The sequence below is a fragment of the Idiotropiscis lumnitzeri genome, chromosome 4 (genome assembly GCF_059441095.1).
Source record: "Idiotropiscis lumnitzeri isolate Australia: NSW breed Sydney's pygmy pipehorse chromosome 4, RoL_Ilum_1.0, whole genome shotgun sequence".
In the NCBI taxonomy this organism is placed as follows: Eukaryota; Metazoa; Chordata; class Actinopteri; order Syngnathiformes; family Syngnathidae; genus Idiotropiscis; species Idiotropiscis lumnitzeri.
In genome coordinates, this window is record NC_142394.1 from 31,967,952 (window position 1) to 31,992,165 (window position 24,214).

General features: G+C 43.6%; 2 protein-coding genes across 8 annotated transcripts in view; one reads left to right on the forward strand and one right to left on the reverse strand.

Annotated features, from left to right (window-relative positions):
- The window catches only part of arhgef15b (Rho guanine nucleotide exchange factor 15b), a 20,452-nt gene extending 248 nt beyond the window's left edge, over positions 1-20,204 (forward strand). The window contains exons 1-18 of one of the 6 annotated variants that reach the window (XM_088294163.1): positions 1-51; positions 1,706-1,853; positions 1,924-2,002; positions 2,997-3,445; positions 5,955-6,806; positions 6,874-6,922; positions 9,879-9,931; positions 10,268-10,473; positions 10,541-10,701; positions 10,768-10,920; positions 10,990-11,119; positions 13,435-13,509; positions 13,579-13,671; positions 13,733-13,896; positions 14,022-14,186; positions 17,808-17,878; positions 17,973-18,077; positions 19,055-20,204. The exon at positions 1-51 is cut by the window's left edge and continues 248 nt beyond it. In XM_088294163.1, the coding sequence (XP_088150289.1) occupies positions 3,085-3,445; positions 5,955-6,806; positions 6,874-6,922; positions 9,879-9,931; positions 10,268-10,473; positions 10,541-10,701; positions 10,768-10,920; positions 10,990-11,119; positions 13,435-13,509; positions 13,579-13,671; positions 13,733-13,896; positions 14,022-14,186; positions 17,808-17,878; positions 17,973-18,077; positions 19,055-19,215 (2,799 nt within the window). In that variant the 5' untranslated portion in view covers positions 1-51; positions 1,706-1,853; positions 1,924-2,002; positions 2,997-3,084 and the 3' untranslated portion in view covers positions 19,216-20,204. The remainder of the gene's footprint in view (positions 52-1,705; positions 1,854-1,923; positions 2,003-2,996; positions 3,446-5,954; positions 6,807-6,873; positions 6,923-9,878; positions 9,932-10,267; positions 10,474-10,540; positions 10,702-10,767; positions 10,921-10,989; positions 11,120-13,434; positions 13,510-13,578; positions 13,672-13,732; positions 13,897-14,021; positions 14,187-17,807; positions 17,879-17,972; positions 18,078-19,054) is intronic. The other 5 variants (XM_088294162.1, XM_088294167.1, XM_088294161.1 and 2 more) reach the window with 5 other exon arrangements.
- On the reverse strand, positions 18,598-23,648 carry LOC148339269 (uncharacterized). Of its 2 annotated transcripts, none has more exons than XM_088294170.1 (4): positions 23,539-23,648; positions 23,240-23,458; positions 19,680-19,904; positions 18,598-19,606 (listed from the first exon to the last, which is right to left on the reverse strand). In XM_088294170.1, exons 1-4 carry the CDS (start codon positions 23,551-23,553, stop codon positions 19,454-19,456), a joined length of 612 nt encoding a protein of 203 aa, XP_088150296.1. In that variant the 5' UTR covers positions 23,554-23,648; the 3' UTR covers positions 18,598-19,453. The 2 variants fall into 2 exon arrangements, with proteins under 2 accessions (XP_088150296.1, XP_088150295.1); XM_088294169.1 differs by having other exon boundaries at positions 23,222-23,458.
- Positions 23,649-24,214: the final 566 nt, after the last annotated feature.

A 24,214-nucleotide genomic window follows, 5' to 3' on the forward strand; every position in this document is an offset into this window, starting at 1 on the left:
GAGCGCCGAACGACTGACGAGTAATATTTTACTTGCGTCCGAACTATCCTGGTGAGTGAAAGTTTTCTGTGTATTATTTCACATTTTTTAATTGGAGGTTTCCCAAGAATTTATATGTTTGAAAATCCCAAACCGAAAGCACCTGTTCCGTCGACGGCTTCCAAGTGTTGCCACTTGGCACTCAAGTCAATGTCCGATGTCAATTCAATTGATTTAATTTCCCAAACTGGCTCAGAAAAAAAGACGGTTATACTTTCAGTAAAAGCCATCAATTAATAATACCTCCACACAATCCTTTTATTATCGTATGAAGTGAGATGCTCCCCCCCCCCCGCCTCTTTTGTGAGCCCCCGTAAAAAAAAAACATTTTTTGCACATTGACCCAACAGATGGTACTCACACTCTTATACCCTCCACACTGCATCGTTGTCCTAATGGAATCCCTTTTAGGCACTTATGGGTTGTGCCCAAGCTGGACTGATTTAAGACAGGCCATAATTGAATATGGATTGATGGTCTGAAAATATTAATAGGAATGAATGAGTGTGCACTAGCCTGGAGGATGGGGGCATAGAACGAATCAGGTCTAATAGAGACAAAATATGGGACATCCGATAGTGATATGGAAAATACTTAAGTGCTAAAAAAAAATGTTCGCAATGACACTTGATTTGGGGTATGTTTCTTTCACTCGCCAGTTATAATTGTGTGTTTTTTCAGTTATTTGTAACTTTTCATTTTCTTCAGCACTTATTACTTTTTACTCCCTACATTGAAAAACAAACAGTACTTTCTTCGTCGCGGTTGTTCTTCTACCCTCGGTGACTATGATGTAAGTGCATAATAGTGAGTAAAAGGCAGCTGGTGTTTCCTGTCCCACTGGACAATGGCAAAACCTAAAAAGTCACCTTATGTTTGCGACAAAAAAAACCCGTCATAACATAGTAACTGAGACAAATGTTCTCTTATCAATATCATTTTTTTCTCCCCCTCCAAAAATCCCCCCAAACTTTCCAGAATGAAACGTGAAACCTCCCTATTTTCTCCAAAACAAGTTCACTGACTTAGTGGCACACGCGCGTCGTTCTCCAAACTGGTTGGACAAGCTGGTTTACGTTCTAACAAACTGGTGTTGCACTGGCGCAGTCTTGATCATCGGAACCTAAACGCACTCACACACGGTTTAAAGTGTCATTTTACGTGCAATCTACAACTACAGATTTATTTGAATGCTTTGTTGGCTATTTTGTCATCGACAAATCCCCAAAAAACAAATGATTCCTTTTGCGCCCTTTTCCTTTTTATAGCATAAAGAACTTGTCTGCAACGCTATCGAGTTCTGAATGGACTCGGCCTTGTTTCTATTGGTTCATGTGTAATCATTGCTTTCCCTCCAAGGGTTGCAATTTTGTTGTGTTGAAGTTTGGTTGCCCTCAACACATTTAGCCGTTCAAAGTGTTCCATCTTTAGGATTGTTGCTCGATATCTGGACCTGCAAGGTGGTGCAAGCAGGAGTGGACGCCTTGTGAAAAGTTCACTTTCCTCTACAGGCTCAGTGGCGCTTGAGCTTGTTTATAGGAGAATCCGGCGCTCATTATATTGTAAAAATGAACCAGCAAGATTATCAAATGTGCCTTGTGAAATATCCAATTTAACAAGAGCAATCGTGATTTCACTCTCCACTACTGTTTGCGTTTGCATCAAGTGTATCCCGAGGGAGTGTTTCCTCTCCAATGACCTGGACTTTTTCTGTCTGACGGAGACTTGGACAGTGGGACGCTTAAATTGAATTGTTGCCAGCTGACTATGCCTCCTTGGACTCCACAAAGACTTCAGGCCCTGGTGAACGAACGGTGAGTATTTTTAAAAATAATTTGAAATGTAAACATTTTATGTTCGCCATGTCAATCACCAGCTTTGAAGCCTCTTTCTTTGTCGTAGGTCGATACAATAAGGACTTTTTGAATGACTTTTCAAATCTTCTTGCTGAAATCAGGCTCAAGTATGATCATATCCTCCTCAAGGGGCGTTTTAATATTCATGTTTGTTGTGCAGTAAAACGATTGGCCAATGTGTATATATATATATGTATATACATATATGTATATATATATATGTATATGTATATACATATATGTATATATATATGTATATATATATATGTATATATATATATGTATATATATATGTATATGTATATATGTATATGTATATATGTATGTATATATGTATATGTATATATGTATGTATATATATATGTATGTATATATGTATATATATATATGTGTATATATATGCATATATATATATATATGTATATATGTGTATATATATGTATGTATATATGTGTATATATATATGTATGTATATATATATGTATGTATATATGTATATATATGTATATATGTATATATATATATATATGTATATATACGTATATATATGTATATATGTATATATATATATATATGTATATATATATATATATGTGTGTATATATGTGTATATGTGTATATATGTGTATATGTGTATATATATGTATATGTATATATATGTATATCTATATATATATGTGTGTGTATATATATATGTATATATGTGTGTATATATATATATATATATATATGTATATCTATGTGTATATATATACTCCAAAAGAACTAAACAATTGGATCACTCCTACCTGGACTGACAACCAAAACTGATTTGATCTCTGTTTCTCTCTTCAACAAATGTACTGATTAGCGATTTTCTCTAAATGAGGCTTTTCATTTTGTTATTCATTTAGACCCCCCCCCCAAAAAAATAATACACACACAAAAAAAAAAAAAATTGGGCTGGTTTTGTGGGTTATATGTGCCTTCCAACTTTTTGTTTTCACCCATTTTGGGTTATTTTGACCCAATGATTTTTAGAGTGTGGACACTAAAGAAACTGGCCAAATGAACCCCTCCTATTTTAACTGACAACCAATATGGTTTCTTTTTCCTCAACAGGTGTGGATGACGTGTTCAGGTGGACAATTTCCATCTGGGCTTGGCCTCTGATTACAAGTACATTAAACCCCCCCCACTCCCAGCGAACATGTCTGCCCAGGAAACAGCTCAGCCATCTGCCCAGTTAGCTGAGGTCAAACTGAGACCGGATCTCCCCCCAAAACCCACGGAGCGAGAATTCCCTTTGGAGGCGGACGACAGGCCTGCGAGTCCCTCTGGCGTGAATGTCAAAAGGATTGTGAACCAGTTCAGCAAACACCGGGTCGAGGTGGCAAAGGTGACACAAAGGCAGATGAAAAGGCAGCCAGTGATAAAACCCAATCCCAGTGTTGGCAGTAGTAGTCCACTCCATCCGCCTCCGCTGCCCAAAAAGAGGACCCGTCTCCCGCAGCTGAAGAGTACGGAATCGGAGGACGGTGACAGCATCTGCACCGAAGGAGATCGCTCAGGTACTCAGCGTTAAGCTTGTGCGCTAATTATAATAATTACAACAAATCTGCTGTGGTGTCCCACATTCTGTAGGCGTGGCAAATGTGTTCCAAGAACTGCAAACAGGTTCTGCTGGTCACATGACTGCTTTAGCATTTCTTGTGTGTGTGTGCGCGCGTGCGCGTGTGTGTAAAGTCACATCGTCAACTTTAGCCATCTGATATCGTCAACCAAAAAGCAACATGACAGAACCGGTGACATTTTGTGCATGGTTGTTTGATTTCAATGTGAACAGTTCACGACATATCTGTCATATGAAACAATCTCACTTCCCTGTTTTAATTTCCTGTCATATTCTCAGACGACTGAAGATGTAAGCCAGTACAGGATATTCGCTACACACGATAGCGGTCCGAGCCTGAATGGCACTTTTGCATTTCAAATGTTTTACAGACATGTCATGACATTCCGCATAGAAATCCTGTTTCTTATTTTAGGAGCGTTGCCACGACCTGTGCAGCCGCAAATATTCCACATGCCACTGACTATGCTTTATTTGATTGTGTGCATCAGAGTACTAATAGTTTGGATTTTAAAGTTATACAGAAATGTCACAGTTAATGGGAAGCAAAAGGTGAAAAAGCAACAAGTAGAGGTTGACTTGTTTTTATCATCATTATTATTTATTTATTTTGGGGGTATTTACGCCACTATTTACTGTAATGGTAAACAAAATACAGCATTGGTCACTATGCTGTACTTAAATAGTAACCAATGCTGTATTTTGTTGACCATTACAGTATTCTTATTATTACAGTACTTTTATCACTGCAGTATTTTCTATCATTCAGTATTTCTTTTACCATTGCAGCGTTTTTATTTATTTCCCCTCTGTACCATGGACAGACATTAGGAGTGTTTCCTTCCACTTGTATATGTTGTGGGATGTAAGTGTGTATATACATGGGGATTTGTGTATATTCGTATATACTGTGTATATTTGCATGCTTTTTATTAACGTCTGCTGCTAATGTTAGACATGACGCCGCCACCTCTGTGTGATCGAGATCTTTGCTGCTGTAACACCTCAAATTTCCCCATTGTGGGACTATTAAAGGACATCTTTATCTTTATAGACCCAACGTTGCTCACAACCTCCGTGTATGCTGCTTGTAGGAGTTTTTGAATCGGTCCTTGCACCTGGCATGTACAATGTAACGTGTGTGCGCTCTGTGAGTCGCTTCCCAAAAGATTTAACCGGACCTTGAACCCTCATGGTCGCGGCGTTTGAACAGGTCTACCTACTGGTGTCTCTGTTTTTAGTGCTCATCGGCAGGTTTTTTCTTTTTGTTTGAACCATTTTTATGCTAATTTACATGCGTTGTGTACTCGAAAAGCCCCAAACCAGACACCACAACTACTAAGGATTATGCATTACAACACGAGTTTGTACTTAAGTTGGCATTGCAAAATTGCTGTCATTTTTTTCCCACAGCTTGACCAGATAAGCTAATTTCCTCTTATTAGATGTCGTAAGACTTGCCAGCTGATTCCCTCTGGACTCAGCTCCAGCTACTTGGCAAATAGTTTGTGCATTGCGAGGTGTGTGCAGCTCCCAATAGGTCACTTTTATCAATATCTGCAAACAGAAAGCTAGCATAGTAAAATTGAAGAGCAACGGTGCTACTCTCTAACCATGTGCATGCCCTTGTAAATTCAATTTCATTTTAGACTTTTTAAAATTTTCAAGGCTTGTAACTATTCCATCTTAGTGTTGCATTTAGATACACATTTAGTTCAAACGGAGTTCGTATAGCACAAAAAGGTGACGTTGTAGAGAAAAACTTTGACCAGTTTTGGGATTCTGCACCCCAAAGATTGCTGAAAACAGCTCTTAGACAGAGCAATAAAAAACCTCACATGTTCCCCAGTGCAATACGTTGTAGAATAACAATAATATCATATGCAATATATTTAGTCATATGAATTGGGGTTTTGCAACCATTTTCAAAGTTGCATTTCAAGACACATAAGGCCATTTCTGATTCCAGTTTGCTACTGACTGGTGCAATCATGAAAAGTGTCTCGCCCAGTTCACCAAATAAGCTACAAAGTGTTCTTGCTCCAAGGCGTTTATTGGCCCCAGTTGAATTTTTCTGTAAATCCGACGCGTAAAACAACAACAACAAAAGCATTTTCAGACACCAAACTATGAAATCCAACCTATTTGTTTAATCCAACGAAAGTCTACCAACGTAATGTTAACCTTGAATGCAAATTGCGCAAGCCGGACCAACGAGAACTAGGAAAGAAGTTCAAACGGCTGCGGCTAAGCAAAAAGGAAATGTAAAACCTCACTCGTCTTTAAGCACTTTACAGTCATTTGTCCGCATCGGGTCCAAATTCATATTCATATTTGAAGACACCATTTAGGTGCAAACAGATGACTTGGCAGTCAATAATGAAAATGGGAGGGTGTGGTGCTTGTGGGTGACCCGAAGTTGAGCTGATTCATGTTGTTTCTTGCAGAGCCCGATGGGAGAGAGGTGGAGGCCCAGTCGGTTGTTGCAAAAGCAGAGGACGCGGATGTTCCAGACGGGGCGACGAGTTCCTGCTGCGAGCCGAGATGCTGTTGCGTGTGCCACCTCGAGCGGCCCGGCATGAAGCTCGTGTGGTTGCCGCTGCATGGGGAGGACGGCAGCGAGGGTGGCGACCTCTTGGACGAAGAAGGCTCCGACTGGGCCTTGTCAGACATCGAGAAGGGCGACGGGCATGCGGAGGGAGTAGAGGAGGGAGATGAGGGGAGCGGCAAGGCTGATGACGAGGAGGTTTTGCGTTGCGCAGCAGATGAGAGGGAGGAGACCAAGCTGGAGAGGTCAAAGTTCCGAAACTCGTTGGGTCTTATCATGGACGAGGCCCCTAGAAGACTCTCGGATCCGGGCCCTCACGTGTCACATCCTCAGGTCTCCCCTCTTGTCCCCAAACAGAATACATTTCTGCCCGTCATGCGCAAATCCAGCATGGAAGAAGAAGATATTTATGAGTCCATAATTCCCACTGTGGATCCCAGTCACAATAAGAAAGTGGACGGTCCTCAGGTCAAAATGCCCACACCGGCTCGCAGGTCTAAGCCTCCGGAGATCCAGAGTGATGCCGGTTCAACGTCCGGGGGTGATGACGTGCCGCCCGCCATCCCGCCCCGCATGCCTTTGACTCAGGAGACACGAAGTAGCCTCGCACCCCTGATCGCGGCCGAGGAGCGGACTTCGCAACCCAGTCCTCGGCCCCCGGCCAGCCCCGTTTTGCCTCCAAGACCCCCACTGCAACTGCAAAAGGCAGATTTCAGGAAGGACAGCAATTCTGTGGCCGGACAGAGAAATGGTTTGTAAGCAACAAGCACTCGCTTGTATCCCTTTTGCAAATGATCAATATGTGCTTCGTGTTTTAGAAGGAGTGAACGGCGAAGGAGGGAAGGAGGATTCAACGACGGAGGAAGCGTGAGTTGGCGCTCCACCCCTGCTTGCACAAATATTGCGCACAAATATACACGTACCACATCTTGTCATTGTCTTGTCACTATTTCCGTGTTTTTGACCTTGACTTCAACTAGAGCTGGGCGATATGACGGAGACGATAGAAAAGTTTCTTTTCTGTCATTGTGTCTATCGCCATTTGTCACCTACAGTAAAGTGTCAGCAAGAAGAAGAAACATTCATTTTCTTATGCCATGTAACTCCCTAAAGGTGACGGACGGAACAGCGAATCATAATCGATTAGTATATTAGTCACCATACTTAACAAATCGAGAATGCAAAATGAAATCGATTAGTCAATGACAATAAAAAACAGAAATAAATTGCACTTGGGAAAGAAAAAAACAAGCAACAACAAAGCCATAATTATTAATGACTACAAACAATTAGGGCAGCTCAAGAAGGCATGCTGGGTGCGCCTTCAACCGACTGCTGGCAGTTGAAGTTTGTTCCATAAGTTACTAAGATTCAGTGTATTACTTGTTTTCTAAAAGGACAGCAAAAAGACTCGCTTTGGGGAATACGTCACTGAAGATCATGTCCTACAACAGTGGTTCTCAAATAGTGGGGCGCGTCCCCCTGGGGGGGGCGCAGTGCGATGCTGAGGGTAGGGCGGGGGGCGTGTTACCCTGGGAAACACGTTTTTTTTCCCGCCGTAGTACGGCCGATGTATGGTTTTGGAACCGAAATTGCAATCTCAGACAGCGCAAATTTGAGATCGTCAAAGCTGTGCTTTGTGCCCCTAGTTCACGCAGTAGGTCTCGCGATACTGATTTAATATAAAAAAGCGTTGCCCTGCCGCTCGTTGTCCCGGAAGTAATTTCTTTCGCCGCTACTTGAATACTAGCCGCCAAGCTATCTTGCGTCGCAGCAGTATGAGCTTTATTTGTACTATGTCTAAGTCCGTGCACAGCAGCAGCAACAAGCTTCGTGATGACAAATAAACAACCCCACTATCAAGTAACGTTCTAAACGAGGAGGCGAACGAGGGGGCGCTAAAGCGTGCTAATCCATAAAATGAATTACAGAATAATAAGTGCTTCGATGTACGCTCGACTTTTAACAGAAGTCTGACTCGAACCGCGTTTGGGCGGAGAGCCAGCAGCTATGAGCAGAAATGTTGTATTCCGACCATTACGCATAGAAACATAAAATAAGACGACGGCTACGTTAGCAATTTAGCAGACGCGCTCAGACCGGAACGTGGAAACGGATGACGTCACCACTTTGAAGAGGTTCGACGTCAAACATATTGTAGCGTATTTAAAAGACCACGTCAGAATTCCATTCAGTTCTCGACTTTTTATTCTTACAGAAAACTGCTATGTTGGCCGTAACCAATCAAACACCGGGCAACTCGTTACGTCATTTTCAACGGATCTCTCTCTCTCGCTCGCTCGCTCGCTCTCTCTCACTCTCGCTCTCGCTCTCACACACACCTCCCGTCCAGGGAGTTGTGCAATGCATTCACAGAAATCAAACTCAACTCAGAGAAACACAAATGTCACCACAAGAACAGACAACCCAATTTGTTACAGTATAGTAAATATTTGTCATATCATCAATATTTGCACCACAGAGTACTGAGTTTCGAGATCCTCTCAAAAATTATATTTCTTATCAATTTAGCTTTGCTAAGGGACATTTTATTGACATAATCTAACATCAATGTACAATGTAAAAAAATTGGTGGCGGGAGGGGCGTGAATTGTTTTCTTCTTGGTCGTGGGCACGTGACAGAAAATAATTGAGAAGCACTGTCCTACAATGTCAATTGGGTTTGAAATCCAGTTAAGAGGAGGAAGATTTTCTTGAAGCTGACAAACGAGCGCTTTCATAATTCACTAGAAAACACGCGATTAAAAACCACAGTAACTCAATTTAGCCGTAAAGGCAGATTTGTACTTGCATTAGCCGCTTCGCGTTATCTATATTGTAGCAATATCATGAGGAAGTGAGAGACAATTTTGATTTTTTTTATTGTCAGCAGAAGGACATTCGAGTCCTTTGTCAACACGTCGTTCAAGGTCACGATGTCACATCAAAACTCCAATTATTACACATTAGCAAACAAATAGCATACTTGCAAATAATCCGTCCATCCATTATCTGCATCGCTTCTCCTCTCGAGGGTCGCGGGGGGGGGGTGCTGATTTGGTTGCCAGCCAATCGCAGGGCACACGGAGACGAACAACCAATCACACTCACACTCATACCGAGGGTCAATTTTGAGCGCCCGATCAACCTGCCACGCATGTTTTTGGAATGTAGGAGGAAACGGGTTTACCCGGAGGAAACCCACACAGGATGGCCGGAGCCGGGACCGAACCCACGACCTGCGCGTTGTGTGGCCATCGTGCTACTTGCAAATAATGAAACGCTGAATTAAAGTTGAAGGAAACTGTATTGGCTGGCAACCAGTTCAGGGTGTCCCCCGCCTACTGCCCAAAGCGAGCTGGGATAGGCTCCAGCACCCCCCGCGACCCGCGTGAGGACAAGCGGTACAGATGATGGATGGATGGATGGAAACTGTATTGACACAAAACACGTGTTTGAATGCCATTCTTTACATCCTTAGTGCCGCAAAGCACGCTGGGAGGGCATTCCTTGACTGTTGTTGTCACATGAAGCAAATTCACAGATGAGCATGCAGAAGTGCGTGTGTGCGCGCGCATTTCTTATATTTTCACTGGAGAAGGGAGGGGAGCTTTCATTATTCAATTAATGTTGGCTGGTAACCAGTTCAAGGTGTCCCCCGAACCGGTTGCCCAAAGATAGCTGGGATGGTCTCCAGTACCGCCACGTCACGCGTGAGGAGAAGCGGAGCAGCTAATGGATGGATGGCTGTTCGGCCTGTCAAGATACGTCACGGCTCTGTTTCACCCTCACTAATGTTGACTTTTTGTTCTACCCGTTGCAGGTCTGTGACTAAGACGGAGCTTTCTAACAGCTGGAAGTCGCGGCTACAAAATGGTGAGTCACCAAGTGCTGTAACAGTTTCACTATTGGGCGGTGGATCGGGAGCGAGCTTTGTGGTACAAACAAGCAAAAAAAAAAAATAATTAAATTAAATTACAATCTCATAATGTGGCCAAAAAAATCCAATTTTGTAAAACTGAACATTATGTCATGTCATCTCTCATTTCAATATGGAACACTTGAACACATTTTCTTGACACCAGCGGCTACTTCCATATCCATCAGGGCTTTCTTTAGCTTTTGCCCCCTTAAACGAAACGGGCTTGGTCATCCAGGTCCATGTCCCATCAAGAAACAAATGCCAGAGTTTCTTATTTGTCACCCCAACAGAGCCTCTGTACCAGACCTACCGGGCCACTGTCATCACCAAAGAGATCCGCCGGCAGACGGTTTGCCGGAACATCAGCACCACGACCGCGGACTACGCCGTAGAGTTGCCGACCCGGAACGAGGGCACCCTATGGCAGAACCTCCCCGCGGTGCGGGACAGCGGTGTCCTGGAGCGGCTCACTCCAGAACAGTGCAAGTATCAGGAGGTGAGGTGGCTTCTTTTAGCCCATCCCGGCGATCGGACGCTCATCCCACACGCCTCGTTCCGCGCAGAGTATGTTTGAGGTTCTGACATCGGAGGCCTCCTACCTTCGGTCGCTGCACGTTCTCACGGAACACTTCCTGGAGAATCGGGAGCTGGAAGGGACGCTGGTCATTCGGGATAAGAAACCTCTCTTTTCCAACATCCTGAGGGTTCGCGAAGTCAGCGAGAGGTAAGGGGAGGCAGCTGAAAATGCGAAGATGGGCTGAGCGCAGCCAACATCATCATTTGCTTGCAGGTTCCTCAAGGACCTGGAAGAGCGTGTGTTTGAGAACATTGTGTTCTCAGATATCTGCGACATCATCCACTACCACTCCCAGCACAACTTCCCGGCCTACATCGACTACGTGCGCAACCAGATCTATCAGGAGAAGACATACACCTCGCTCATGTACGGATATGCTCGACGTTCGGTTCTCATGAGCGCAACGCGCTAACATCATGTGTGGAATGCCGACAGGAAGAACAACACGCATTTTGCCGCCGTCATCAGTCGCCTCCAAGAGTCGCCTCAGTGTCAGCGGCTGCCGTTTATGTCCTTCCTGCTGCTGCCGTTCCAGCGGATAACGCGCATCAAAATGCTCATTGAGGTGAGCAGCAAACACATCAACGTTTGAAAATCGGGGTCCTCTAAACTGACAAGTATATCAAATGGTACTTGAAAATTGTGGAAAATCGAGCCCATCCTCACCTGTCAGTCACAACGAGATCTGCTTAAAGCCTCTGGTGGCTTGACTCTATTCCGCTGTGTTGGCGCGCGGCTTTTCCACAAAGCGGCTGTCCCGTGTTCCATTTTCAATTAGTTGTATTCCAATAGAACAGTGGTTTTCAAATAGTGGGGGGCGCGGGTTACCCTGGGATACATGCTTTTTTTCCGCCGGAGTACGGCTGAACGATGTATGGTTTTGGGACCGAAATTGCAATCTCAGACAACGCAAATTTGAGATGGTCAAAGCTGCGCTTTGTGTCCCTCGGTCACGCAGTACTGATTAAAAAATAAAAAGTTTCGCCCTGTCGCTCGTTGTCCCTGAAGTAACTTCTTTCGCCGCAACTTGAATACTAGTCGCCAAGCTATCTTGCATCGCAGCAGTATGAGCTTTATTCATACTATGTCTAACTCCGTGCACAGCGGCAGCAATGAGCTGCGTGATGACAAATAAACAACACCACTAACGAGAAGCCTTCTAAACGAGTTGGCGAAAGAGGAAGCGCTAAGCGTGCTAATCGCTAGAGTTATAAGTGCTTCGATGTACGCTCGACTTTTAACAGAAGTCAGACTCGAATTGCGTTTGGGCGGAGAGCTGGCAGCTATGAACAGGAATGTTGCATTGCAATCATTACGTATCGAAACTTAAAATAAGACGACGGCTACGTTAGCAATTTAGCAGATGCACTCAGACCGGAACGTGGAAACGGATGGCGTCACCACGACGAAGAGGTTCGATGTCAAACGTACAGTAAATATTTATCATCTCATCAATATTTGCATTGCAGAGTACTGAGTTTCGAGATCCTCTCAGTCATAGTTCTCAAAATTATATTTCTTATCAATTTAGCTTTGCAAAGGGACATTTTATTGACATAATCCAACATCAGTATACAAAAAACGTGTACATTGGTACAAAATGTAAAAAAAAAATTGGTGGCGGGGGGGCGTGAATTGTTTTCTTCTTGGTAGGGGGGGGCGTGACACAAACTAATTGCGAAGCACTGCAATAGAATGACAGCATTGGTACCTGGGACATGCTGATCTTAAATAATTGAGTTTGCCGCACCAAACGAGGCTGGTGCAATGCAAAGCAAGCATTGTTGCATCAACTGAAGGCGCCTGCCTCTGTGAAAACCAAAAAGTCCTCAAAGACAAACACGAGCATTCCAGTTGCCATCGATTTAAGCGAGCTCCATCAATGAGAATATGCACAAGCGTGCTCTCTTCCTGACGTGTGCACACTCATGGCATACAAAGCGCTCTGACAATATTTGAATATTATTCTACGTCAGTGAAGATGCGCTTTGACACTCGGGAAAAAGGTTATTCCGGGTAGTACAAAACCAAACTCAATCGACTTCACATATTGTCATGAAAAGCATATTTGAAAGCAGCTACAAACTGACTTCAAGAGATTTAAAAGCAAAGTAAATTGCTGACTAAAAGGAATAAAACAGGTATGCGAAAAGAGCGTCATCGCATTTAAAAGCATTCACAGTTTAATTTGGTAAGGGTGGGACAGCAATGTGGCGTGTGACGTGTGCTGTTGGCGGGAGGAGAGACCCGGAAGGGAAGGGTGTGTTCAATGTGAAAGGGAAAAAGGACAGATGACAATAAAAGAAAATGGTTTGCTCAGCGAATTGACGCCTCGTTGTCCGTGTCGTGTGCACTGCGCTGACTGCGGTCAGTTCGCCCTCACCTCCGTTTGGAGATAAGAACACTGACACGAGCCTGATCGAGGAAGGTAACGATGCCATTCATGGAATTCTTATGATACATTTTCGGCCAGGAACTATAAACAAAATAAAAAGGAAAAAAACTAACTTGGGTTGGTAAAACTAACTCGAATTCTGCAAAAAATGTCCTTTGTTCTCTGCTTTCTCTGTTCCTGACACATAAGATTTCGTGGTTCGTTTTAAATGCGATTGTTTTGCGATCGCTGATTCAGAACCAAGGTCACTTGTTTGAGAGTTGTCGCTTGGTGTCCTTTTTTTAATCATGCACTCGACGCTTCATATTAAGAAAAACTAAAGCTAAGCAAAAAATCAACATAAACAAACTTGCTCTTAAAACTAATCCAAACAAGCTCAATTCAAATTCGTCATCCGACTGTGGAATTTCCTCATGACGAGACGTCTCGGCGCAAATACAACTCACCTCAAACGTCAAGTTAAATATGCTCGTTTGTTGTTGCAGAACATCCTGAAGAGGACAAAAGAGGGCGCCAAAGAGGAGCAGATGTCCTCCAAGGCGTTAGCTTCCGTGTCCAAGGTGACATCCCTCGCCGTTTCGTAGTTTGAGGTGCACCGGATGAACATTTGACATCTCGCGCTCGCGCAGATCATTGACGAGTGCAACACCGAGGTGGGAAAGATGAGACAGATGGAGGAGTTGATCCTCATCTCCAAAACGCTGGAGTTCGACAAGCTCAAGGTAAGCGGACGGCGCCCAACGCGTCGTCCACCGCACGCAACTCATTCGCAAGCCTGTGCAGGCCATCCCCATCATTTCCCAGACGCGATTCCTGGAGAAGAAGGGGGAACTCCAGGAAATGTCCAGAGGAGGAACCGTCTTCCAAATGAGAATCAAGTTCAATCCCATCTACGTTTTTCTCTTTAACGACCTGCTCGTCATCACCACGAGCACCGTCAAGAAAGGGTGAGGCACTTGCGCCGTGACAAGCGTGCACTCAAAAAATTCAGTTAGTGTAACTGCTCTTTTTTCCGCTGTCTCGCCACGCCTCGCCTCACCTCGCCTCGCCCGGCCTGCCCTCAATGGAGCAGTGCGGAGCGCTTCGTAGTGCTGGACTACACCCACCGCTCCCTTGTGCAGGTTCAGCCCCTGGAGGAGGAACGGAGCAGCGGACCGTACGAGAACTGCTTCACCCTCATTCTGCTGGAGAACCACAACGGGCGCATGATTGAGCGCCTTATCAAAGCACCCTCCCAGTGAGTACGAGGAAAAGCATCGCTCGCGTTGGAGGGAACATTCCATCCCTTTTAAGATCATAGCAAAATATCGTGACGCGTTCAAAAAATCTGGATTACAGTATTTTCGCGACCATAAGGCGCACTTTAAAGTCCCAAATCTTCCCCAAAACAAACGAGGCGCCTTGTAATGCGACACGCCTACTCTCTCAAGCCATTGAGCCTGATTCCCTCGAGGTAATTCAGAGTGCATGTTAGCACACCCTGCTGGCCAAAGTCTGAGAAATCTATGCTTCGAATTGACTGTGACAAATACATTTATGTGAATATGTTTTTTGGTGATAGTGCAGTAGAAAACTGGACAAAAGGGCAGCTGTCCACGATGTCTTAGTCGGTCTTATCATTCATGTTATTGCAAGCAAGAAACATCACAGGTTTAGACAACAGACTGCAAAAATATAAAAAAAAATATATAAAAACACTGCCCAAAGCACACCACTCACATCTTTCTGAACAGCCATCTGATTGATTGAGGCTGAATGGCATTGCTGTTATCTTTTTGTGTTATTTTTATTTCTTTTGGGGATATGAATGGCATGAGAGATATATTTTTTGTTTTGAGTTAATTTTATTTCTTTGTTTACTTGTATGCTGAGATATTTTTGGTTTTGATTTGAAACCGTGACTCTAAGGAGTGTGGTGAGCAGTGACATCCATCCCCTGACGTTGTCGATTAGCTGTGTTGCCATGACATCTCTCATTGGTCTGAGGTGCTGCTGCTGACAGCGATCCCTTATTCGCATGAGTCTTAGCATGCGCGAGCTAGCATGCGCCTCGTAGTGCGGCGCGCCCAGTATAAGTATTAAATGCAGAAGTCGCACCCTCAACTGGTGCTCCGCCCTTTGATACAGCACGTCTTTTGGCCGTAAAAATACGGTATTTGATATTGTGATGAATTGACACGATTGTTCATTGATTCCAAACATTCCCAATCTTCAATTCAAATGTGATTTGAAAGAAGAACCACAAAATGAATTAGTAATAAAGTTAAACTAATTGTAATAAAAATAAACACTGGCTATTGCTGCTATGTGCTCCTTTGCCTCTTGGGGCAGTGTGGCGCTGGCTGTGCATGGCACACGCTTACACAAGAAGAATTACAGCAAATTATTAATCGAACTTATTTTTTGCAGAATATATACCTGAGTTGGAGTATATCACTCCGTGTTTCTATTAGCCTGTCAATGGAATTATAAATTGACTTTAGCTTTAGCATTAACAACATCTTAAAAACAATGTATGACTTGAATTTAAATTTACCGCGTGTGTGGATATATTACGGGTCCCAAGTTGTAGGGAGACTGTAGTAGTGAATTATGCACCCTGGACGGTCTGAAAATATATTCATAACAGGGAGACAAAGAATACACGACTGCTGCCGTTAACGTCCAGTTTCCTTTTAACTCATTCACTGCCAGCCTAGGTAAAATCAATGTAGTTTTTGGCTTCTATACCTGTCAATGGCAGTGATTAATTGTTCATAAACAAATATGTAACCGTGTACAAAAAAAACAAAGTGCCTTTATCACCACTTCACATTTTACTTCTACATAAACACATTCACTTTTACACAGGCAGTAATTTGCAAATATTACCATAACCTTGTAGGACCACAATATGTTATGATAATGACAGAACCACTCTACTGTGGAAAGTTCTGCTACATTTAGCTGCATAAGTCTGGACTTGACACTTGAGTACACTTTAACTAATTTTACCTTGCTCAACTATACCTTCAACATTATCTAGAGCAGGGGTGGGCAAACTTTCTGATTGACGGGCCACAATGGGTTCTAAAATTTGACTGAGGGGCCGGACCAGTAGCAGATGGATGGAGTGTTTTGGTAATCTCACCTCATCAGAGAAAAAAAATACATTTAATTTTAAATGAAAGTGAACAAAAGCATTACAATGATATATATGTCTTTGGAAAACCACAATATTTAGAAAATAAAACACGAACAAGGGTTTTTCATTTAATTTTTTTCATGTTCGGCGGACCGGATTAAAACGTTTAATGGGCCGCATGTGGCCCCCAGGCCGTAGTTTGCCCACACCTGATCTAGAGTAAGCCTATGAAACTAAACCATTAAATGTGGAACAAATACAAGAAAACAAAATGGCATGAGCAAAGGTCTCATTTGGACTGCTAGTATCTAGCACAGAATATTCCTATGCTAATACATAGCTACCTTCCGTGTACCACACGAAGCAGCTAGTAATGCTAAGGCTAAGCTATGCATCTTGTGCACTCCTTCAAAGCTCGGGAGCCAAACTGCTATACTTGGCCATGACTAATTAACATCACAAAAGTGTTCACCAGCTCCATAATGGTACCACAAACTGTTGAATCATGTTGTAAATACTTTACAAGTTTTTTTTTAAATTTACTTCCACCATGTACTGACCTGAAAATATATTCATAACAGGGAGACGAATAGACAGTGCTGCAGCTAACGACCAGTTTGCGTTTGAGGCGACACCGGAAGTCAACCACGCAAATCGCTAGTTGGCAGCAAAATTCAGCAATGCACTATTTTTGATATTCAAAAGTATAAAGTATATACAGTAAAAAATAAAACTTGGAAAATTGCTAATTAATAACTTAAAATGTGCCACATGTAATTAGTGTGTTTGGTCTGCTGGTGAATTCCAACTGAGGTGTCATTAAACATGTTCCAGGGTTGGGCTTATGTTTATTTACATGCTTATTTCCAAAGATGGCCACTTTACTCTATTTTGCCGGTCCGTCTTGCGTCCTCCGTCAACGACCTGGGCGCCCTTTCGTCCTTACAGTTTCGTCAAATTAAGTTGTCCTCCGTCTCTGTCCATCTTCGTCTTTTCAAAGCACTTCCGTCCTCACCTTTCAGCAGTTTTTTTTTATGGTGGACCATGAAGCATGTGGTGTGTTTCTCCTTCTCTCTCCTACAAAAAAACACATCTCTCTCCTTCTCTTTTTTTCACCCTTCCACACCCGAGCTAATGGAGCTTGCAAGCATGTCTTGTATAGTACAGTAGACGCAACAGATTTTTCAGCAGCAAATGATCTTCATTGTGTTTGTTCAGAGTTGTGGCTCCCATGGAAACGCTTGAAACGGCTCGAGTTTCCGACAATAATGTGTTGTGTCCCTCCTCAGTTGTTGTAGAGTGACGCAACACGACAGGCTAAACGGAAGGAAAAGAATGGAAATAAAATGTGCAAAAACTACCATCAATAGTCCCCAAAATTGATGTTGACACACTCATCCCAATTTCTCGAACTATTGTAATGATCGCACAAGTATTACAGATTGCTGAGCTTTTTCAAACTCTTCATAGCCGCTTCCACTACAAAGCTCATGTCACTATGAGAGAAACGTTTAGAGGTTGACGTGGCCAGAAGTACAGATGTCGACACACATTTTGGGGACGAATCATTGCAGTTTTCTGACGTATTAAGCGACATAAGCGTTTTATTTTTTTGACATGTGCCACTCTAAATATATATCCTAAAAAGCAGACTTGAATTAATTGAGAAAATTGATGAATGGCCCAGCCAGTCCTACATGTCAAGGTCTTCGCCATCAATATGTTTTTGGACAGGCCAGACATGCACAGGTGGATGGCAGCCTTCCCGAACAAAGAGGAAGACACCGTGGTCTACGACGTCTGGGGTGAGCACGTCCGGTGCACTATTGTGACATGTGAGCTTATAATAATTTTCTTTTTTTACTTGAAGCTTTCATGATGTGTGTTTGTTTGTTTCAGACTGTCCTCAAGTGCAGTGTGTGGAGCAGTATGTGGCCCAACAGGCTGACGAACTCAACCTGGAGCCCACTGAGATTGTCAACGTCATACGCAAAACAAACGAGGGTAAGAAGAATGGGCCGGAAGAATTCTTTTTTTTAATCGGCAATCAAAAAACAAAACCTGGGTCATTATATTATATGGTTTTATATCTATTATGCCGATTAATCAGCCAGTCGATTTAATTGACCAATATTAACTCCCTTGGAATTGGCAAAAATCCACCTCTTTTTTTTTGTTGTTAACTTGTTGGGGTTTTTTTTTTTTTTTTTACACATTAATACATTACAACATAAGACAAGAATAATGACATTTGAGTCTTCCCCTTCCGAGAAAATATTTTATATTTTGAACCCATTTTTCTCTCATAGTTACAACAATATAGAACAATGTAATTTTTCATTTTTTAATTTAATAGATTAATTAAATGGTTATCGGAATTGTATTATGTCTATGAATGGAAATGGGCTCAAAAATTCATATAAATCGGGCCCCAATGTCAAACACACAAGAAATTGAAAAAAAATGCTGCATTTTTTTATCTATTTAAATTATTCGCTTTCATCAAAAAGATGGAACAGTTGACTTGATTATCTAATGAAATTTACTGTAGACAGTTATTCCAAATGTGTTGTGCTCTAAAGTTAATTTCAAATTAAAGTCTAAACAATTAGGCTTATTGGATCACAAAAACAATTTTGCCGTTTGAGCGGTATCTTTCTCTTTCACATACCACTCGAAGGAGACCATGTACCACTTAGAGATTCACTATTACCCTAAGGAAAACAAAACAAGTTTCTGGTCTATATTTCTTTTTATTCGATTGCCAATTGAAAATGAAAAGAGCAAATAACAAATTCGGGAGGTTTTGCAGCTGACATTGTTAACGTGGAAATCCTCCCCTCGCACGCTTTCTTCTTTTTTGATCCTCATTATCGCAATCGTCACCCCTGCACCTTAGCAGTCGATTGATTTTCTTTTCCTGCATGCACGAAACGGAAATGGCTTTTCCCCTTCCCGCCCGTTTTGTGTGCTTGACACAGGTTGGTACGAGGGCATCCGCCTGTCTGACGGCCAGAAGGGTTGGTTCCCCGTCAGCAACATCATCGAAATCACCAACGAGCATGTGAGGAGGCGCAACCTGAAGGAGCGCTATCGAGTCATCCAGGCCGCCAGCCAGGTCACAACTGCCAAGAAACTTTAATAAGAACTTTCACGTGGACATTCTGCCCGTTAAGTTTCATCACGCAGGTAACTGGTGATGAAATGGACAATTATTTATACAACTTGTGTTTTGAAGCTGAAATGAAATGTGCACAGAAAGCAATCCAATGCTGTGTCGTGAAAGACTGTCAATAATAACAAAGTGCACCTAAATCCAAACAGAACAGTTGTGCGGTGTACTGAGACGGGTTTTTCTGCTGCCGTCCTGCGGTCCGGCATCAGGGATGTTCCTCGTGCGGAGTGGATAGCGGAATTGGCAGAAGGTACTCCTCGTAATGCTCCACGTCATCCAGTCGCCTGATTTCCATCCGAGGCGCTGCCGTAACGTCGGCTGTCCCCTCGTTTGTCGGAGCAAAGCTTCTCCAGCCGACCTTCGGTTTGATCAATCGTTTATTCCCGCTGAAAGTGGACAACTCTGAAATTGCCGATATTCCGCAAGCCTACCTGAGAGTCGTCTTTTGGGTCTTGGTAATGGAGTTTGAGAAGACAAGTGACGGCCAGGTCCTCGTCGGCGTTCAGCTGGACAACCATCCGGCCCGGATGACTGTCGAAATGCGGCATCCACGTGGGACCGCCGAGGACTCGGAAGGCGTGCGGCCCACGAGGGAAGGGGTCGGCTCGATTGGGAGGAGTTGGGCTTGTGCACATGAGTGGCGGTGGAGTGTTGAGCTGGAAGAGAAATGGAAGTGGCTAGCAATGGCTGGCAACATTTTAGGCTTATTTGATTAGTGAAATTGACAGATGGGTCAAGAAAAAGGTTATTTACAATTCATTTGTTCTAAATACTTTTAGAAATCTTTAAATGCGCTGTAACACGTTAAAAAAAACACACTGACTACATTAGTTTAAAAAAAATCTGCTTATGGAATGGTTTGAACGTATTTGTTCATTTTTATTTCATAAAATAGGTTCAAACAGATGTTTTAATTCTTCACCTGAATCATTTAATAAAATAGTTTAGTACTATTATTTTCATGGCATGTTGGTATTTTGTACGTTGAACATTTTTTTAGAATTGATTATTAATATTTGATGACTGGTTAGCATGTCCGCCTCATAGGTCAAAGGTCGTGGGTTGGATTCCGGGCTCCAACCTTCCCGTTTGCCTGTGTGGCTTTTCTCCGGGTACTCCGGTTTTCTTCCCATGTTCCAAAGACATGCTTGGTGGCTCCATTGAACACTCAAAATAAGGGCTTTTCAATCCTGTTCGTCGTGGGCCGGCCGCTGTCCTGCCCATTTCGGACCAATAAAACCACAGAGTCATAGAAGTTCCTGAGGAGCGACCCCCGAACGCCAAAGGACCTCAGCCTCCTGAGTAGGAGGAGTCTGCTCTGACCCTTCCTATAGAGAGCGTCTGTGTTGTCACTCCAGTCCAGTTTATTGTTCAGATGAACACCCAGGTACTTGTAAGTTGAGACCCTCTCAACGTCTGTTCCCTGGATATTCACTGGTGCAGGTGGAGAGTGTCGACGCTTGCAGAAATCCACCACCAGCTCTTTGGATTTCCCAGCGTTGATTTGGAGGCGGTTCGGCTGACACCAGTCCACAAAACCCTGCGTAACCCCTCTGTACTCCCGATCGTCTCCGTCAGTGATGAGGCCGACAATCGCAGAGTCATCAGAGAACTTCTACAGGTGGCAGGTTGTGGAATTGTATTTGTAGTCCAAGGTGTAGAGGGTGAACAGGAAGGGAGCCAGAACAGTTCCCTGCGGCGCTCCCGTGCTGCAGAAGAGCACGTCAGACACACAGTCCTGCGTTCTCACGTACTGTGGCCGATTTGTGAGGTAGTCGTGGATCCATGTGATGAGGTGGTGGGCCACTCCCGCCTGCTCCAGCTTGTCTCCCAATAGGGTGGGCTGGATGGTGTTGAAAGCACTTGAGAAATCAAAGAACATGACCCTTTAAGGAGCTGGGAGCTAATCCCATCTGGACCTGCTGCCTTCCTCGCCTTCAGCTGGTTCTTCACCTGAGATGTTCTGAGGAACAAGGCTGAGCAGGAGGAAGTGGTGGTTGTCTGATGTGGCTGGGAACTGGAGCCTGTGGAGGGAGAGGGGGGGAGAGGGGGTCTCGTTCGCAGTGGCAGGAGGGTTTGGTGGGGGCTGCAGCAGGGGAGCCTGAGCGGGGGCAGGCATTTGATCAAACCTATTGAAAAATAGGTTCAACTCATTTGTCCACTGAAGCCTCCCCCCTTCTGGGTCTTACCTGGTTGTCCGTGGCCTGAGATGGTCTTCAGGCCCCTCCTGACATCCCTGGCATTGTTCCGCTGCAGTTGTTCTTCCATCCGCATCCTGTAGGACTTTTTCCCCTCTCGGATCCTCCTTCTCAGCTGACGTTGCACTCTCTTCAGCTCCTCCTTGTCGCCTGACACAAAAGCCCTCTTTTTCTCCTTCAGGAGAGCTTTAAGGTCCGGTGTGATCCAGGGTTTGTTGTTGGAGAAACATCTTACTGTCCTGGTGGGAATGGTGTTCTCCATGCAGAAATTAATATAGTCTGTAACTGTGTCTGTTAGACCATTAATGTCCTCACCGTGAGCTTCGCTGAATACCTCCCATACAGTTGTGTTGAAACAGTCCTTTAAGGCCTCCTCGTCTTCTCCGGACCATCGCTGAACTGTGCGTGTCACAGCTGGCTGCCTGCAGACCAGAGGTTTGTATACAGGTAGGAGAGCCACCAAGTTAGTGGTCAGCTTTGCCCAGCGGGGGGAGGGGCAGTGACGTGTACGCCTCCTTGGTGGTGGCATAGAAAAGGTCCAATATTTTATTGTCTCTGGTGTGGCAGGTTACAAATTGTGTGAATGAAGGCAGAGAGGAGGAAGGAGAAGCATGATTGAAGTCACCAAAGATAAGGAGCAAGGCATTTGGGTGCTGCGTTTGGAGCCTGCTCACAGCTGCAGTCAGTACGTCACAGGCTGTTAGCAGAGGGTGGCACGTACGCTGCCACCGCGATCACATGACTGAACTCTCGCGGTAAATGGAACGGACGCATGCTAACAGCTATCAGTTCAATGTCCCGACTGCAAAGTTGATCCTTAACAGTTATGTGCCCAGGGTTACACCATCTATAGCCCCGCCTACTGCCCGAAGACGGATGGGATGGGCTCCCGCACGCTCGCAACTCTCATGAGGAAAAGGGGAACAGATAATGGATGGATGGGATGAGTATTTGATTTTTGCTCATTTCATATAAATGATCCATTCACCCATTATCTGCTCCGCTTCTCCTCACGAGGGGTCGCAAGCATGCTGGAGCCTATCCCAGCCGTCTTTGGGCAGGAGGCGGGGCTAACACCCGGAAATGGTCGCCAGACAATTGCAGGGCACACAAAGACAAACATTCACACTCACAATCAGACCTTGGGGTAATTTAGAGTGTTCAATTAACCTAAGGTATGATTTTGGAAACGCAGGCATGGGGACCACATGCAAACTCCACACAAGAAGACCGGAGCCGGAATCGAACCCTGCACCTCTGCATTGTGAGGCGGACGTGCTAACCAGTTGTCCTATCCAATATAAAAGTTGTTTGATCCAATTAATAAGTTTACATTATTCTATTATGTAAACTACATTGCCTGTATAATTTTAACTTCTGTGCATCTAAAATTGTTTCATTGAAAAATCTATTTATACTAAATCAATCCTTTTTGCTAAAACATTTGTAAATGTCTCCTGAAAGTAAAATTTCCTTATTTTTTAAATTATATTATTTACTGTAAGTTAGTCGGGGAAAATCAGTAACGTATTTTTGAATATGTGAAATTGATTACATTCAATTGAAATTAATTAAATCAATTTATTTTACATGATCTTAGTTACTCCAAATTACTCACCCAATTATTAAATAAAATACATTATTTTTGTACATGCTGTTCAGTAAATAGAGTAACAATAGTTTAAAAAATAAATACATTGTGTAGAACCATTTTTAGTTAAAAAATTTGAAATAAATCCTGTTAAGTGAAGGTAAACAGCAGTGTTAACTGTCACCTGCTTTTGGATACTTGCCCTCAAATGTCTCGGAGTGTTGGGCAGCATTCCCTTCCACGTGGTGGGCTCGTGAAAGCCCTGGGGGTCAACTGCATAGCAGTCCTGCTCCCAACTTGCTCCCACCTTGGGGGGGTCGACATCTTGCCGGGAGCGGGCGAGGTCTGCCGCCATGAACGAAGATATCCGGGAGGGCTGCTGCAGCGTCCTGTGGGACGACGGCGATGGGTGCACTGCACGCTGGGGGGGAGGCGGGGTACAAGACACACCAAATGACCATTTGGGGACATCTCGAAACTCAATTTGTGACACTTACTCACCTTTTTGCCGCTCATGGTCCGACACTTGATTTGGGGAAGTTGGGAAAGTCCGGAGTCTGAAGGAAAAGAGTTGCAACTACGCAGCAGCGCCCCATGTGGCTAAAGTTGTTATTGGGTTAGACCCAAGGACAGCTTCAATAGACGTCTTTTTCTTATTTTGGATTTTGCTCCCGTGGAACCGTTTTTGAACGAATTTAGCCTTGTTGAAAAAAAAAAAACCCTTGCCATGAGACCTAACACCCAATAGCAGTTGTTTTGGTGTAAATTCACTGAACATATAGAGTTTAGGATTTAGCTTGTAATTAGATAAGTACGCCCCTGCTTCCTGGACAGACATATAATTCCAAAACACCTTGGACGTTGTTTTAGAGATTTGACTTTAAGGAAAAATACACTGGAAGTTAAAATACCACTGCTCTGCAACATGTAAGAATACCAATTACTACTATTTTATTTCATTAATTGTTCAACTCATTGATGCATATTGTAACTTCCGTTGTTTACTTTCTCGCTTGTTAGCATTTAGCAGCTGATGACGCAGCACAAATATATATATATATATTTATGTATATATATATATATATGTATATTTATGTATATAGCAATTTGACCCTGCCCACGTCATATCGGGGAGGAAAACATTGCAATACTTCGGTTTCCCGGCTTGGTTTATCAC